Source organism: Lampetra planeri, chromosome 22 (assembly GCF_965212315.1).
Source record: "Lampetra planeri chromosome 22, kcLamPlan1.2.h2, whole genome shotgun sequence".
NCBI classification, from domain to species: Eukaryota; Metazoa; Chordata; class Hyperoartia; order Petromyzontiformes; family Petromyzontidae; genus Lampetra; species Lampetra planeri.
Window position 1 is genome coordinate 6,057,893 of NC_136128.1, and position 18,086 is coordinate 6,075,978.

General features: G+C 47.0%; 1 protein-coding gene across 4 annotated transcripts in view; it reads left to right on the top strand.

Annotated features, from left to right (window-relative positions):
* Positions 1–18,086, top strand: part of PLEC (plectin) — a 175,788-nt gene that overhangs the window by 116,746 nt on the left and 40,956 nt on the right. For all 4 annotated transcript variants that reach the window (XM_078604279.1, XM_078604280.1, XM_078604278.1 and 1 more), the window contains exons 6-11: positions 4,583–4,749; positions 8,430–8,545; positions 9,765–9,871; positions 10,386–10,505; positions 11,740–11,835; positions 13,267–13,394. In XM_078604279.1, the coding sequence (XP_078460405.1) occupies positions 4,583–4,749; positions 8,430–8,545; positions 9,765–9,871; positions 10,386–10,505; positions 11,740–11,835; positions 13,267–13,394 (734 nt within the window). The remainder of the gene's footprint in view (positions 1–4,582; positions 4,750–8,429; positions 8,546–9,764; positions 9,872–10,385; positions 10,506–11,739; positions 11,836–13,266; positions 13,395–18,086) is intronic.

Here is an 18,086-nt window from a genome sequence, read left to right on the forward strand (position 1 = left end):
ACCTATCTAATAGTCACAACTGTACCTGTGAAATCGTACACGCTTGGCTCAAGACACGCCCAGCCATAATGTCCTAATGCAGGACGGTATGAAGGCTTTTACTGCCACCTATTGAGATTTAAATAAAGTTGGCTAGACCGTTGCATGTAGCTGATGTCTAACTAATTTTCATGGTTCCAGTGTTTAATTATTATTTTTTGGGAAAAATTGGCTACTATGATGTCATCATAATTGTCCAATTAGTCGTATTATTTTACACTAGCTTTACTAACCGGCTTCGCTTTTGTAAGAATCGATGTTCCCAAATCCTGTCATATGTAATGAGTGCACGTGACTTCGTCCAGCCACTAGAGGCGCTAAAGTCACAATATTGCACGGATTGTTTCCATATACCCAAATGTTAATGGACATACACAATCCCCACCAATTTCGCTCCTCTTATACATCAACTGATTATGATGGCATCATGGTAGCTGCAGTGAAAGCCTGAACAACATCCCCATGCAGTCTGAGGTGCTTAATTTATCACGTCTTAAACTAAAATATTTTTTTTTACATTCTTAGTTTTTTTCGATCAAGTCACGTAGATAGAAAAAATATAATAAAAATGAAGTGAATATAAATAATAATAAAAAACATAATAAAAAAAAAGATTAATGTAGACTGTAGCCTGGTTATTAAGTTTTTTTTTTATTTTACAAGGTAAGGCCCACTGAGCTACATATCTCTTTTTTAGAAGCAACCTGGCCACAAATGATAGCTCAACGAAGTAGCTTATTACATGGAAATGTATAGCAGCCAAATACTCTAAACGCACATTTCTAAATGTGGAGGGGAAAATCGTAGGACGCGGAGAAAAATCGACACGACCACCGGGAGAGAAACACACAAACTCCAAATATGCAGGCGTCAGTGTTAGGATCGAACCCACGACCTCCTGTATATCAGATAAGGCAGTTAACATCCCGCCAAAGCGTCTCTGTGTACTTTGCAAGACTATGCACCAAACAATCCTCTTCCCCATGATCTCATAATACGGGCGATTTTAGGTATTGTCATCCTCAGATGCTTTGTAAATTCAAACTTTATTATCAACCAATGTTGTGTTGCATTGTATTTAAGACCATAACAAGCCCCAGATCGGGCCAATAAGTTGCTTCATTTCTGTCCAGATGAAAAAAACCCGCTGCTTTTCATTGTTTCTTACTTGTTCATTGTGTGCGTCTACGTGCGCACGCAAACAAGTTGTATTGAGCCTGCGGGCAAAGCATTGGGTGTCTGTGGTGAAACAGGAATGGCAAATAAATAAATAACCACACTTTCATCCCCACCACCACCCCACCCTCTCTTTGGGAAGGTGGCATTTTCACTCCTAAGCCAGAAGGCAAAAACAAATGTAACATGGCCCAGGATGTGGCCATTCAACAAACACATAAAACTTAGTCTTCCAGTCTACACACACGTGGCACGGGACCCCATTATTACTGCCACCTGTCTTGCACAAAGATGTTTGAACTACTCGCCATCGTCTAAAGCGTCCCTTTGGCTTCGTATAGTTCCACGAAAGGTAACTACTTTTTACTCTCGGTCTCAGTTTGCGTTGCCACTATTGTGCAGGATTTCACAATTTACTGAGCACCGATTAGGTTACCTACACTGATTAAGTTACTCAGCTACGCTGCGTGCGTGCGTGTGTGTCGAGAGCTAATTCTCACATGCAGTAAAGAAAAGCAACACATTCGTCAATAACACTGTGGCCTTAAAAAACACAAATATTTCAAATATGGGACGTTTCTGGCAACAGCCCTTCCTCACGAGTATTTAAGTTATTTGTGCATGTGCACCACTGCTGACGCAGCATAAAAAAAATCAAACAACGTACGGTCCATTGCAGATATAGTGAAGAATCAAGTCAGCCTTTTTTCTGTGCCAACTTCTCTACACGATTACGAACGCGGTTTGCTCACTTTAGCATTTCCCCGCGCACACACAAGTCTGGGCCACAAATATACAGAACTGTGTCTGGGAGAGAGATGATGACAAGGCAGGGCAAAACGTGCGAGTTTCAACCGGCACGGAACCTGTCCGTGGGACTTGTGCCGTGCCGTGGTGTCTGATTTTTTACAACGGCTTGTCACCCGTAACCCGTTATTTATTTTATTGAGGCCGATAGGTGGGCGGGCACTCGCAGGTCTGTTTGTCCATGCAGTCGGGCTTTTTCAGAGGAGAGGGGAGCGTCAGGGACGAGTGTTTTTAATTGCCCGTCTGTGCCAACGGCCAATCCTGTGCCGGGGTCAAGCGTTGCTATTGCGGCGGCGTTAATCTCAGCCGGGCCATCGGCAAAAATTCCAAAAGTACAAGGATGGCTGAACCCGCCAGGGAGGGGTGCGGAGTGTGTCCTCGCGTTATTTTGGCTACGCCAGGTTGATTAGCAGTCGGAGCAGACGGCCCGAGAGTGAGCGTCAAGAGCTGACTAAAGAAAGCGGTGATGTCCGTCGACATTCCGGCATTATGCAACCGGTTGGCTCGTTGGTAAATCAATTAGAGTTTTTATCACTCTTCTGGCTGGGTTGTTTTTTTTGTTTGTTTGTTGTTTTGTTATTTTCTTTGTATAAAGGGAGGCAGACAAAAAAAAAGATTTTTTACAGGGCACTGTATCCACGAGCGAATTTACAACTAAGGGCAGAATCGTGGAGGACGTGTGGCAACGCCGGGGCGAGTGGCAGCTGCCGCTCACGAAGTAAAACCTGCGCAAGAGATGGGCAATGCGTGTGGCTGCGTGCGGGAGGGTGCCGGCGTGGGGGAACGGCGTGCCACCGGGCTGCCTTTGGTCCCTTCAGGACCTCACCGTAAGGGGGCCGTGTGCCTCCTTCACTGGCCTGCCTCCCCAGACCTCAGCCTGTGCTCTCCAGGATTCTGCTCTTCGCCCAAACTTGAGCTGCGCAGAATGAGGATGAAGACTCGCAGGGGGGGCAATCTGTCTGCCGGGCTCAGAAGGGGTTCTCCAGATGGAGGGCCATCGTTTGAAGCGCTGCCTTCGCTCGGCGACAGCTCGCAGTGCATGCCGGGAAGGATGCTGGCGGCGACAGAAGCCGTGGCGTGCCGTCGGAGCAGCACGGGCGGATCCTCCTCCACCCTCCCACCGTCCTCCCTGGCGTGCTCCTCGATCTCCTCCCTACTCCACTGGGGGGAGGGTGACGTGGAATCGATGGCAGACTCGGCGAAGGAGGAAGGACAACCGTGGGGACACAAGGCGCACGGCTTGAGTTCGAGTCCACCCGCTGCCCAGCAGAGCAAGGCTAAGGTCAAGAAGAAGAGGAAAAAGAAGAGCTCTCTAGAGCAGGGACATGCGGCGGATGCTCCTGATGGAACCGCGGCTCGTAATCCTACGTGGCCGATGCCACGCGCGCGGGACCTGCCCGCGTACAGCTCGGACGACGTGGCCTCTTTTCTGTCCGAGTGCATCGAGTTCGCGAACGCAAGCGAGAGGCGCGCTCTGCCCAAGTTTCCCGCGCTGGACGAGCAACTCCACTGGTGTCATTTTTCACCGATAGCACAAGCGGCCCCCTCGGAGATGTCCCACAGGTCGACGGGAGACTTTGGGAGCCTCGCGTTTGGCGACGCAGGAAGCGAGAGCGACAAAGATATTAAAACGACTCGATTCGCGGCGGCCGCAATGTCGTCCCTTGCGGAGCTCAGTCGAGAGAACAGTGCTCACTGCTCACAGAGAGACAGATCGTTCTGCAGACAGGTGTGCTCATTCACACACCTGTACCGTTAGGTGGCAGCAGCGTTATGCCTGTTGCGTCTACGTAGTAATGTTGAACTTATTTCGCAACGTACGTAGCCAACCGTGCTAATTGGAGGTGCGGGGCAAGAACAACAAACTAAGCACAAAAGCAGTTCTTAAGAAATTCGTTTTCAATCTAGATTTAAAAGTGCATAGCGCCAGTGGTTTACTAATATCGGAAGGAAGAGCGTTTGAAAGCGCGGAATGCGGTGACCGTCTTTGTTCAATGGTTAGCCAAAAGCCGTTGCGAGGATGACCGGAGTTCGCGTGATGGTTTGTGCTCCTCGTGTGCAATGAGTGCGACCTTGCGTGGGATTGTCGAGTGCCTTCTGGACCACCGCGGCCCGGCTTTGCACGTCGCACCGGCCTGTAGGTCAGAGGTCGTCGGCGTTGCGCTTTCATCCAAACATGATGACCACTGGACCTCAGCGGTAGCCGTGTCTGTATGGAAAGAAGCGTGAAAGATACCGTTTGAGAACCGTTTCGTTAATTTTTTATCTCGGATTATAATTTTTCTCCCAAAATTACCGCTTCAAACCGAATGTCTCTTTTTGTTGAATCTGACATCTTAGACCATTTGAGTCAACCAGAACATCTCCAAAACGATCAGCAATTGAAAACAAAACGAGTAGCATCAATGATTCCGCGAAATAGAATCCAGCCTAAAATGTAACCAAACGTTTTCGTTAGCAAATAAACTACGCGTGTGTACGCGCACGTAACACCATTCACCGTCCGTCACGAAATGACGTTCTGACGGCGGGCGCCTGCGTCGCGTTTGCCCGCTCGCAGATCGCGGACATCCAGGTGTCGGGCCAGTCCGAGGACATGACCGCCAAGGACCGGCTGCTGCTGTGGTCTCAGCGCATGGTGGAGGGCTACCCGGGCATCCGCTGCGACAACTTCACGACGTCGTGGCGCGACGGCCGACTCTTCAACGCCATCATCCACCGCCACCGGTGAGACCGCAGTTCCAGCAGGGGGTGGGGGCGGAGGCGCTCGGGGCGGTAGGTGGGGGGGTGGCATTGAAAGGTAAAGGTGCAGCCCAGCAATTCCTTGCTCGCGTCACCGCTGGCGGAAGGTGTTCCCACGCTCTGGGTAGAGAGCCCCTTGGGAGGGTGTTTTTTTGGCCTCATCTTCCACGCTGGCTCAGACATCTTGGAAGAGGTGAGAGTGCCCACACTTTGCCCCACCACGGGTGAACTGCCGAACGACCCGGGAACGGTTCAGATAATCGTCACTCGTATTTCCCATGAGAGGGAATCGAACTTGGGTGGCCACTTGTCGTAGCTAACCGCCGCGATGCTGCTCCCCGCTATGCGGCAGTACGTATATACACAGTAACGTCGTATGATTGGGTGCTTGGAGTGGTGTGATAGATTTTTTTCACAATCGATTTCTTTAAGCGTTTTGTTAGTTTGAATGTGACATTTACCTTCAAATATCATAAGTGTGGTGAACATGCCCATGCAGTAGTTATTTAATTCCCGCATGCTTTAACACGTTTTCAGACGGATGATTTTCTATCCATGTTACCACCCCACCCACCCAAAAAAAACCACACTTGCCTTCCTTGAGCATTACTGTGTTCTGGCTTGGGGGAACATGATCCACACTTGTGGTCGTAGATCAATTTAAACCATTTCAACTACTGGCAAAATACATGTCGGAGCGTTATGAATCACACCAAACGGAATGTAAAGAAAGGGCTTTGCAAATATCAGTCTCCTTAGTCAACCCCCCAAACAGTTCTTGTAATGGTTTTAAATCTCATACCAGTTTCCACCCTCTGACTATGTTATAACCAACATCGGTTTGTATACATTACAGATTTAACATATTTATAACAACGCTTCCTGTACGCTCACCACTCAGCATATGTTTCATGAACCCGCACTGACCCACATGGTGAAGTACGAAACAAACGACTTAAGTGGATAGACACTTACTGGGAAACACAGACGTGTCACTCAAGGGAGACTTGGGATCAAAATGATTAAATGAAGAGGTAGAGTAGAGCATGTTAGAGTGCGTTTGGAAATCAAGTTGATAATGAATAGCAGCATACTATTGTGCTAAAAAGAACGTTCTCTATCGGTGCATATCACCCGCTCTGACGTACGGATCGGAAACGTGGACATTCAGGAATACATTTAGGATAAAATTTGAAAAATTTGCAGAGAAACTTTGTAGATCTTGGCTGATGATAAAAAATAATATTGACACAGTAGATGTTGACACTGCTACCGACGATTGGCTGCTGGCCGAGTTTCCCTTAAAAAAAGAGCTGAAAATCTCAGTGAGCTTCACTCTGGAAAACAACTTCTGAATTCCCGACTTAAGATTGCAGTATGTGGAACCTACACAGGTATGTGATGTAGTCTACTTGTGATATAGGTGTGGTTAACAGACCCATGTAGTCATTCAACTCACGCAAGTCTTTGCACGTTTCCAACGGGACAGGTAACCCGCGATGGTGTATCGTGCATACACCCCTGCGTATATAAAATATTATTTCAGCGAATTAAAATGTTGCTGGAGTTCAGGCCATGTTCAGTCGCTATTACATACTCTCTATATCTCTGTGCCTCTAAAACATTACGTAAGCTAATTATACTGTTACTTGAGATAAGGCCAATTACAGCTTAGATGTTAATAGTAAGTGATGTCTACTTGTGCCAAGTATTTTTCCACTTGCGAGCACTGCCCTAGGATTTTATAAAGACAAAGATCCCCCGTATAGCCTTAACAGACTGTTGGGGCAAGTGCTGTTAGCGAGCACCTATTAAGGCCTGCACGGCACATGCGGGGAGGGGGGGTGTCCAACACGAAACCTGACCGCCTTTGTCTTCCTAGTGGCGATCACTTTACACACCATACCAGGTACTCATTTGAGGCTGAGTCGACCTATGAGAGGCCCGGAACCAGTTCAAATATTCGTCACTGGTGTTGGCCATGAGCAGGAATTGAACTCGGATCGGCGGGTTCGTAGCGCAGCACGCTAACCGCTATACTACCGCTCTCCATAGGGGATTGTATATCTATCCACACACATGTAAAAACATTCGCGGCTGAAGTGCACGCGTGCAAGTGCCTGTCTTGGGGCATACTTTTGAATTTCTGTGGACAAAATAGTTGGCAGCGCTAGGCTGGCACGAGCTCCCAGTGCAAGTGAAGGGGTGGGGGATGGATTTGAATTTGGTGCACATCTGCGGAAAGGATCGCAGTGTTCCCGCTCAGTGCAACACTCACACCGTTATGTCCTCCGTGTTGCTAAGTAGAACGGAGTTTTCTTTTTTCTTTTTTTTCCAGTGACGCTGTCGTTCCTTATAAAACGTTCGCTAGCTGCGGCCGCGCGCACCTTCAGCGGAACCAGCGTCGGGATGTTTGCGACCCGCGGCGCTTTTAAAGTGAAACTTTAGTTTTCCTTTACAGACGTGTTTGTCGACCACTTCGAACAGTTTTTATTTTTTGTTGGTTTCTTCACGATAGTTTGATTTATTTCTCAGCAATTCATTCTCATTTCGAATATTTAATATTCAGAGAACAATGAAACGACATGCAGGGAGGCTTAGGCGGGGGGAGAGAGAGACGGCGGATATATACATGGAGTGCTACAACTACGCAAGCTTGCCCCGTACGAACAGAGCCGCGCAGTCTAGGATGGAGGCGGGATTGACACCTGGAATGAGTTCAAGCAGGTGAGGTTTCGCTTGTGAATCCGTTCTTGCACTCTTTAACCACAATCACGAAAGCTCTAATTGTGGGTAAACAGTACAAATGTCTCTTTAAAAGTCAGCACGTTCACTGTTTGTGCTTGTTTACCTATGCGCAGTTATCGAGAACTCAAATTCATAAGAATAGTTTTTTTTACCCTTTTATCCGGCAACAAAACTGACGACCTGCGGTCGAAATGCAAACAAAAAAGACAACTCTGATCATGTATGCACTGTTCTTGAAATTGAAAAAAAGGTGTCAGTTTTGTTGCCAGATAAATAAAAGGGTAAAAAAAACAATTATGATATTTTGCTACTGGCAAAGGAGGTTCCAATGGTGAACTCAAATTCACTTCTCGTTATGCTTGGGAACGGGTTGACAATACAATGTCAAACTCAACGTACCTGAGTCACTGTATCGTGCCTTTTTCAACGAAAAAAATCTAAAACATCACGAACGATAATGCCGACCACATGTGAAATGTGTTGCTGATCACATATCAAACCCACGTGTCAAATGGGTGCAGTGAGCAACGCGTGCATCTAACCAGGTGAACGTGGAACGATGAACCATCTGTCGGCCGTGAAGGTGAATGGCTCTCGAAGCGAATTGTTGGTTCCGTCTTGTGTGACATCCAGCGTAGGGGACTGAAGGCAAGCCGATTGATTGTATTTGTTCTACGCGGGCAAGAAACATCGAGCCTCGAGCTCTTTCACGAGAATGACGAGCGCTGGGCAGTGCCGCGTCAGCTATAGCTGTGTGCCGAGGTGTGTACGTACGTATGTTGAACTTCTTTCGCACCGTACGTCGCCAAGCCGTGCTAATCGGAGGTGCGGCGGCGGGGGGTGTGGGGGGGGAAGGACAACAAACGCTAACCCGCAAAAAAAGGTTGACACACTTTCTGCCGTTGTCGTAACTCCAGACCGGAACTGATTGACATGAAGCGAGTGGCCGTTCGGGCCAACCGAGAAAACCTGGAGCAGGCCTTCACGGTGGCGGAGCACGACATGGGCGTCACGCGGCTGCTGGATCCCGAAGGTGAGAGGAAGACGAGGGAGGTTGTGCGACGTCGCACGGCGGCTCGGAGATTCGCACGTTAAGAGTGGAATGCAGGGCAACGCGAGGCGGCTCTGAGGCGAGGTCAGTGTTAGTTTTATTACCGACGCTGACCCGAGCCGGTGGCACCGTAATCAGGATCGAATTGTAAGCACACTTACTTAGAGAAAACGAAACTAAACTAACTAATATTCTGCTTGGTTCTTTCGGTAAAGTCACGTAGAAGGGAAATAATAAAATAATGAAAATCAAACATTATGTTTTATTTTCATTATTTTATTATTTATTATTTCCCTTCTACGTGACTTTACCGAAAGAACCAAGAAGATGAATCCCTGCAGTCACGAAAGCTTCAAATCGAAAAATAAACTAACTAAACTATGGAACAAAACGAAACTTTTTTATTTTACCAGGTGAGGCCCACTGAGCTATATAGCTCTTTTTTTTATTGGAAGCAACCTTGCAATGACAAGTGATAGCTCAACGAAGTGGCTTATCACGTGGAAATTTATTGTGGCCAAATAGTCTAAACGCACGTTGATTCGAATTGTGGAGGGAAAAACCGGAGGGACGCAGGGAAAAATCGACGCAATCATGGGGAGAACATGCACACTCCAAAATATACAGGCGTCAGAATACGTTTCAACGCAAACCCATCTTTAAAATGTCGACTGCCTATTTGTTGTAGCGGCGAGACTTACAAGCATTGAAGGCGTGGCTAATCACGGTGCGATCTCGTAGATTTACACAGCTAGGTTGCACATCTTGACGAAGCAGTCAAAACACATCATTCATCGCCCTGGCAATTTGCCCAGTCGTCCGTTAGAGTTGAACGGGTGTGTTTTTGGCCAAACGTTAAAGATGGAGGAACATTTGCCAACAAAGATTAATCATCCCCCTAGACCAGTGGTTCTTAACCTTTGCTGCAGCCTTGCACCTCTTTGGTTCTCAATCGTAAAAGCATTTATAACGTTAATGAATACGTAGGTTTCATGAAACAAAGTAGTTGCACTTACGTGCCCGTGCTTTATTTGTTTTTCAATGATTTACCTCCTAAAAAAACCTGGCCTCGTCTCGCACCGCCAGAAAGGGCATCTCGCAACGCCAGGGTGGTGCGTGCACCCCAGGTTAAGGACCGCTGCCCGAGACTGATTTGACTGAGCGAAACCAATGTATGCTGTCCCCACGTCCTGTGCCCCAGATGTGGACGTGCCATCCCCGGATGAGAAATCCATCATCACCTACGTGTCGTCCCTCTACGACGTCATCCCCAGGATGCCGGAGGTCAACTCTGGACTGAATGCAAATGTAACAATGCGCACGTTTGTCTTCGCATCTCATTTACGTTCTCCACAGAAGGGGCGGCCGGGTGGCTGGCAAAGCGCTGAGCTGGCACCGATGAGACCCTCGATTAAAATCCACGCAGCCGCCTGTGTATGGTCACAACATTCTCACGAAATAACAAATAACACGGACCGAAAAAAACCCACTTTGGTCGACAAAATTCCAACTCTGATAATAATTGGACATTTCAGTTCGATTGCAATGCACTGAACGTCTCTGTAGCAGGGTGCATGAAAAGGGGATTTCTGTTATCGTGCTAACCTCGAAATTAGCACGGTCGGCTACGTATGGCGTGAAAGAAGCTCAACATACATACACACACACAGAACTCCTTCTAACGGAGGCCGCTCCACCAGCGGTGACATCAGCAATACATTGCAGGGCTGCGCCTTCTGTCACCTTTACTCTGCCTCACCTTCTACACAGGACTGCGATGTCAACAAACACGTGCTTTGTTATTCCTCTGCGTGGCCACAAGGAGGTGGAGTTGCGCTGGACAGAGTACCAGGAAATCGTGGTGATCATCATGCAGTGGATCCGCCAGTACATCATCATGTTCCAGACTCGGGCCAACTCTGCCAACCCCACAGACCTCAGGGTACGGATGCTTGGGTCTTGACCGACGCAGAGAGCCGTCAATGCTGCTTCACGGTCGACGTTAATGATCCCCTGACATCAGCTGGGGTTTGGATCGCAGTCATCGCCCCCTACTGGTTGACTAATGACCTGGGTCACTCTCGCAAATGAGACTCATCCTGGTGTCTTGAGTTCTCATTTGGTTTGAGCAAAATGTACTTCAGCTTAATTTGACACGCGAGCTTTCGCGACCAATGTTATTCATGATAACATTTTCAAGGGTTATGCTGCGTAGATGTTACTGTGTCGTACACCCACCGCCACCCGACACAGTACTCAATTGTTATCATGAGTAACTTGAACTAGAAACTTGATATAAAGAATGGTAATAAATGGAAAGCTATACCCTAGATGGTGGCAGAAACATCATAGGATGGGAATGGAATACATCAGCATTTACACAAGCAGTAGGCATGTAATTATTACTGGTTTCATCAATTAAAGTGTATTCTTACATTCATTATACATGCATTGAGTCGTGAGAATATATTTCTTTTGATTCATTTGTTTTATGCGTAAAGCAAATCATGCAGGCGCTAGATTATCCGGGCATCACAACAGCAAGCAAATAATTCATTATGTGCTAGATGCCTAAACACATTGAAAAAAAATCTGTGTTATTGGGTAAAACGTATAGCGCCGGAGTAAAGTGTGACTTTGCCACGTACAGTAGGTTTTTCCAGCCAATCGTAATCCAAGTTTGATTGTTCAGTGTTAAGCTTTTGCCACGCACTAATGTGGGTATCTTCAACAGTAGTGCGTGGCGAAAGCTGGCACTGAACATATGCTCAACATGTAGCTTAAACCAGGGAGACTTCATCCAGGAATGTATGCGAATCGACGTCTGTGCGGTATACTGCACACACTTAAATACTGAATGCGTAGCTGTGGTGCAGCTGATTAATGAAAGAACAATAGCAGAACTCATGCCGCTCGAGTCAGCGATCTCCGCTGCCCGCTCATTGTCTTAAGATCTGGATTGCCATCGTGGGCGCAGAGCCGCTGACGCTGGTATCCCACCGAACGTGCCGCCCGAACACTGTCCCGCACCACCTCGCCTCTTCCCATTCGGTCGCGGGACTCCTGGAGCCCGCTCCCGGCGACCGCCACGGCGGCCGGGCCTGCCGTGTCACGCACCTGTGCCCCTCAAATCACGCGCCGCGCTCTCTCGCCGTTCTCGCCTCGCGCTCTGCCAGACCCAGTACAGCCAGCTGGTGCACTTCCGCGAGGTCGAGCTGCCGGCCAAGGAGGCGGAGCGTCTGCGCATGAAGAGCCTCTTCATGATGATGGAGGTAACGACGACGCCCGGCACCCGCTGCCCTTCTTGCAGCGCCGTCACGTGGTCCCTGTGCATGTGCGATGGGGACGGTGGGGGGGGAGTAGCCACACAACGACTCAGGCCTAACACGCAAAAACTTGTATTATGGATGATATTGGTCACGAAAGCCTACATGTGAAACTGACAGAGTCAATCTCAGACAAACTTTACACGAGTGTTAGACTCTGAACGGAACGAGTAAGGACACGATCTGCTTCTAAATATCGTGCATTCAGCTCGCTGCTGCGGGCGTTGTGGCGTGGATACTGTGCAGGAGAAAATATAGTGCACGGTGAAAAGGCCACCCCCTAATCCAAGAATCCCTGGTCGCCGTGGTGGTGGGATGTTAACTACCTCGCCTCGTATACAGGAGGTTGTGGGTTCGATCCTGATCCCGACCCTGACGCCTGTATAATTGAAGTTTTCATGTTCTCCCCGTGGTGTTCTCCGGTTTTCCCCTCCACGTTAAGAAACATGCGTTTAGAGTATTTGGCTGCTCTACATTTCCACGCGATAAGCCACTTTGTTGAGTTATCATTTGTGGCCAGGTTGCTTCTGAAAAAAGAGCCACGTAGCTTCTTGGGCCATACTTGATGAAGTTGAAATAGTTAGTTAGTCCTCTGCACAAGCCTTGTCCCTTACCTGTGGAACCTTTGTACTTGACAAGCATTCCGTCTCTTGCCCGTGGATCCCAACTTTTACCTCGAGGTACTCACCATGTAGCTGACCTAATTCAAGGATGGAGTGTCACGGTGCTTCCATCTTCCTAACCAAAATCCAATTACTTCCACGAGGACCACATTTGGCCCACTTGCTGCTTGTAATCTTACGTCTATTGCTTCGTATATGTTATGAAAATACAAAAAAGCAAGATCAAAAAAAGTTGATATGAAAATATGACCGAAACCACTGTGTGATTTTGCATGCAGAGAACTGGCGATATAGTCCCTACATTGTTCATGTGTGTAAATTTGTTTTAATTTAGCCGTGCTTAATCTAAAGTCCCAACCGTTCACAGGGACTATAAAGACTCGATAGGACATATTACTAAATTTCGATTTCAAGCTTCCGTGACTGCATGGATTCATGTTCTTGCTTCTTTCGGTAAAGTCACGTAGATATTACTAATTCGACACGGCCATTGCTAGGTGGCTATGAAATTGAAGCAATCAGCATATTCCGAATAAGAATATTCCGAATAAGAAAAAATGTCGTCTTCATTTTGAATATATAATTCATTCTTATATAATGTCATTAGAATAAAAATGCCCCAATAATAATTATAAGGAATTAATGCTAAGTCAAAATAAGTCTGACTGACAGTGTTTTACCGTTTAACACCGTCTGTAAGCCTCGAACCCCCACCTTCCACCGTTAACACGGACAATCTAACCCTGGCTCACAGAACTTGATCCAGTCTGGCCACATCAAGATGCCTGTTGGCTACCACCCCAGCGACATGGACAAGGAGTGGAACAAGATGCTGCTCACGATGTCCGAGCGGGAGAGGGAAATGAAGATTGAGATCGACAGGTGAGCGTCAATTTTTTTCTTCCTCCAAACGGAGTCCGTTTTTATCAACAAAAAGAAGCAGCATTAATGTTCATCACAGGGGCCGATATTCTGACGCAACTCTGATTAGCACGGTTGGCTGTGTATGGTGCGAAAAAAGTTCAACGGCCATACACTAAACTCCGTGCCCAGCAGAGGGTTAGAAGACTACTTAACTGATAACGAAAACATCTTAAATATTTTTTTCCCCGCAGAAGAAAAATGACTCTTACAGTGATTGGCAAATCCCTGAAAGAGTCATGTTTCCCTGTACGAGTCCAATTCTTCCTCCAAAAACGGAATGTGTTTTTTAGCGCGCCTTTTATCGGCCGAAACAAAAACCAGCGGGGGGGGGGGGGGATTTGAACCTTAAGCACTTGGGGGCTGCAGATGTTCTGCCACTGTTCAGCAGAGGGCTGGAAATTTACTGTGCTGATTTAAAAAAAATCTTAAATATTTTTTTCGGGCGTATGAAAACGTAACTCTTGTAGGATGGAAGAGGTCTGTATTTGGCAATTCAAATTCTGAGGCTGAGATCAGATGTTTCTCCATGCTTTTGTTGGCTAACATCACGGTATATTCTGCTCCATTTGATAAGTCCTGACTCGCCGTGAGCCTTGACATCGCATTTGAGAGCTTGACTTTCCTTGCACGGTGTTTTGATCTTGCGTTGGCACACATTTCATTGGCCTCGGCGCTCTGTTTGAAGTTTCTCTTTCTATTTATGAAGGGTCCCTCTTGAGACAGGGCACCGTCATACATTGTTATACGCCTTTGGCTTGGTTTGTATGTGCGCAGATTCCAGCTTTAACTTTTAGTGTCCTCGGTGACAAAGGTGCCGCGGTTAAATAAACCCTTGAGACCTCTTGTGGCACATGCATAATGCTGTGCCCTTTTACACATCAACATGAGATTGGTGAGAAAGAAACCGTTTCTCACCAACGTGTGACATTTAGTAGCACTGACACCGCAACTTGCCGTGACGAAGATTACATTACATCGAGGGCCTTTTACATAATGGTGTTTATTCGGAAGAATACAAGCTGTACTCTCGTTTTTTTGCTTCTTGTGCAACTACAAACCAATGTGTCCTGAGCCGTCAGTCTGAATGCAATTTGTGATGACGTCGGAGCTGGATATGAGAACAGCTTACATAAATACACATGCGTACACTACACCGGTGGGTGAAAGGCCGAGGTAAAACCCTGAAACAAGCAAACCTCCAGGAGTCTGTGCTTATATCCAGCCTCTATTGGATATAAGAAACGGCAATAAATGCTGCATGTTTTGATTACCCTTTACATTTGAGAGTTTTCTTTGCAGTTGTGACCTTATATGGCTTCTGCTTGCTACGAAGATCACGTGGTTGGAGGCCAAGCAGTTGAGAACCAGTTGCCAACCTAACACATTCACACTCTCAAGATGGAATTTGATTTGGCACTCCATCCGATGTCGAGGCAAGTTTCTAAGCCGAACCATCCGTCAATCATGGTTGGAGGCCAAGCAGTTGAGAACCAGTTGCCAACCTAACACATTCACACTCTCAAGATGGAATTTGATATGGCACTCCATCCGATGTCGAGGCAAGTTTCTAAGCCGAACCATCCGTCAATCGAAAAGATATCAGCGTGACTTTGGATTCGCTCTGGAATTGAGCGTGCCTGCAGCCATACGTGCGCTGAAGGAAATTCAAGTAAATAATAATTTCATCCAATCACACGCCGCCCTGATGTCCACAGGGCGAATTCTTTGCGTGGCTGCAGATAGCGTCTCTTCTGAGCCCCAAGCATGCTTTCGCCCAGGAGACTTGAGTGGGACGCGACAGATGAGATCTGGCCTTCAGAGGAGAGACAGGTTTCATCCCAAGGCTCCGAAAGCCAAAGCGCGAGACACCGCTCCATTTTGTTGTAATTTTTATTTTTTACATCTTAGTCGTTTGCGTCTTGTTGTTGTCGTTTGGATTATTATTGTTATTATATAACATTCGATTTTTCATCGGTACTATTTTATCACCCAAGAAGATGAAGAAATGCCTATGCGTGAGAGGCATTAGGTGAACCATTTAAGCGGTCGCGCTTATTGGCTGGGGTTTTTATTTGTATTACTTTTCTCCTTCTTCAAAGTCGCCTCTCGGCCTACTCTTGCCCATCAGCATGATGAACCACCAGGCGGTTTTTCAGAATTCGGCGCCGCTGTGTCCCCGTGGACACGTCAGGGTGATGCACCAGCCCAGTTCCGACGCCTTTCAGGCTGTCTATGACGCGGATCGACAGCGCCAGTTTTCCTCCGGCTCCCTCAGCAACTCCGGCATTGCCACGATGCGGACCCCGAGCTACAGCTCCGGCTCAGCGGCCTTTGCCGGCGGCAGGAGTGCAAGTGGCGGAGCGGCTGTTGATGGCTTCAGTGCAGGCGGTGGTGGCGGTTTCGGTGGCGGTGGTGGCAGCGGTGTTGCTGGAGGAGGTGGTAGTAGTTCAGCAGTCTTCTTCCCTAGCGGTGGCACTAGCGTCGCCACGGAGGGTGGCTCCTTTGACACGCACGAGCGAATGATGAGCCCGGACCAGCGGGCAGCCTCACCGTCATTCTTCACGGCGGAGGCCGGATCCAGGGCTGTCCCTGGTGCGCATCATGCGATGGCAGTGCGCAGGGCCGGAGCAGCGGCGCTCCAGAGCTTCAATGACAATGATCTCTATCCAGGCCAAGCCTACCTTGGCATGGCTTCACCGATGCCAGATTGTGCTTCCCTGAGTAGCACAGCAGCCATGGGTTTGTCCGGATTTTCTGCACAGAATGGAACAGACTACAGGTACGGTAATGTTGCACGTCGTTTCACCGTGGATGTTTTTTTTCAGAAGAATTACATTAATGAACACCACATTCTTCTGGTGCGGGCAATGATCTTGTTTCTGTGTAAGCACTGTAGAATGTGCAAACAATGATTTTAGCATGTGTTAGTTAATCACTTAGCGTGAGGAGCCAATATCAGAAAAGTATTACAAAAATATCTTAATAATGGATTTATACTTTTATGGAAATTACTGCAATACTTTCTTGCAGCAAAATGCAAATGTTAGAAACTTGCAATTAACTTGGAAACTCTTAACGATAAACTTAAGTGTCATTCAGATTTATAATAAACAGTATGTTTATATATTGCACACACTACACATGTCCAGCCGATCATATATTGCTTATTTACTTTAATATACATGGGCACTAACAAACTGTCGACGCATTCTAATGAGCAGTACATGCTTCTTTTTTTAAATACATGTTTATTAACATAGCATGACTGAGTATCAATGTGCACACTGTGAGTGGTATAACAGTCACAGCCCAGAGCTTTTTTTTAACGGGACACATTCACGTGACCGTCACAAACTGCAATTGTGCTGAAGAAGTATTTGCTGTCTGTGTTTACTCTTAAAACGCTTGTCCAAATGCTGAGGTGGAGACATTCATATTTAGCCACGAAGCCTAAGTATATGGTTGGGTCATACTTTTGTTAGTGAGCACATATTAAGGCCAGCTTGGCACACAAGCAATTGGTGTGGCCATCAGAACAACTGGCTGCCTTTATTTTTCTCCCTCATGCTGATCTTTACACAGAGCCCCAGGCACTTATTTAAGGCTGACTCAACCCAGCAGAGGCCCATGATGGCTTCAAAAGTCCACCGCCACTGTTATTGTTCGTGGACGGGAATCAAACTCGGGTCACCAGGTCTGGAGCGCAGCGTGCTAACCACTGCCCCACCGCTCGCCACATGTATACACAAACACCTTCAGTCAGCCAAGTACTCATTCCCCAAGCTGTTATATGGAATCTTAAAATGAGGAGGCTCTGCATATGCACATTGCACAGTGGCGCAGCAGTTCACTGTTTTTGTTACATTTCTTTTGTGCGCTGGTGCTGGTTTTATCTCAGTTGGTGTTCGAACACGTCAGGGCAAATGTTGGTTCTGCCCGGTATGCAGGTAATGCAGGGGATGGAATTTTGCCTTGTGCGAGATCAAATGTGGCATGTGTTGCAACACGACCTCTCACTGCCACAGTGGCTTCATACTTATTTGAGGGAATACATGGAGCAAATGTGTTAAAAGCGCGTACGGAACTAAGACTTTTAGAAACACCATCAATCATTTATTGTATTTTTTTGGTAAATTCACAACAGTCCTTAACATGGTCAACGATACATTTTGTCATTGACAATAACGTGTCTTCATTGATTATTAATAAGAGAACAATGTCAAGCCTAGCCAAAGCCTCCATGTGCGTTTAAGCAGAAGCAACAACAATAACCCCCTAGCCTCTGCACCAATTATATTGTTTTAGAAGACGCTCAGCACATTCGTCAAGAACACTGACTTAAAATAGAAACATATAATGGGCACTGTATGGGACCTTTTTTTATTGCCAGAAAGGGTAAAACCTATTATTATTTGTTCATGATAAGCACCGTTTTAGGCAATGATTCAACTTAATAGCACTTTTTATTTACCTTTAAGGTCACAGTGTTGTTGACGAATGTGCTGAGCGTTTTGATCATTCTCCTCGTGCACAACTGCCAATGCATCGTCACCAAATATAATTTTGTATCCGCTTTCACCAAGGTGTTGCGTGCGATTGTGAAACAAAAAAAATGAAGTTAAAGAAACCGTGAGCTGTTCGTCGTCACCT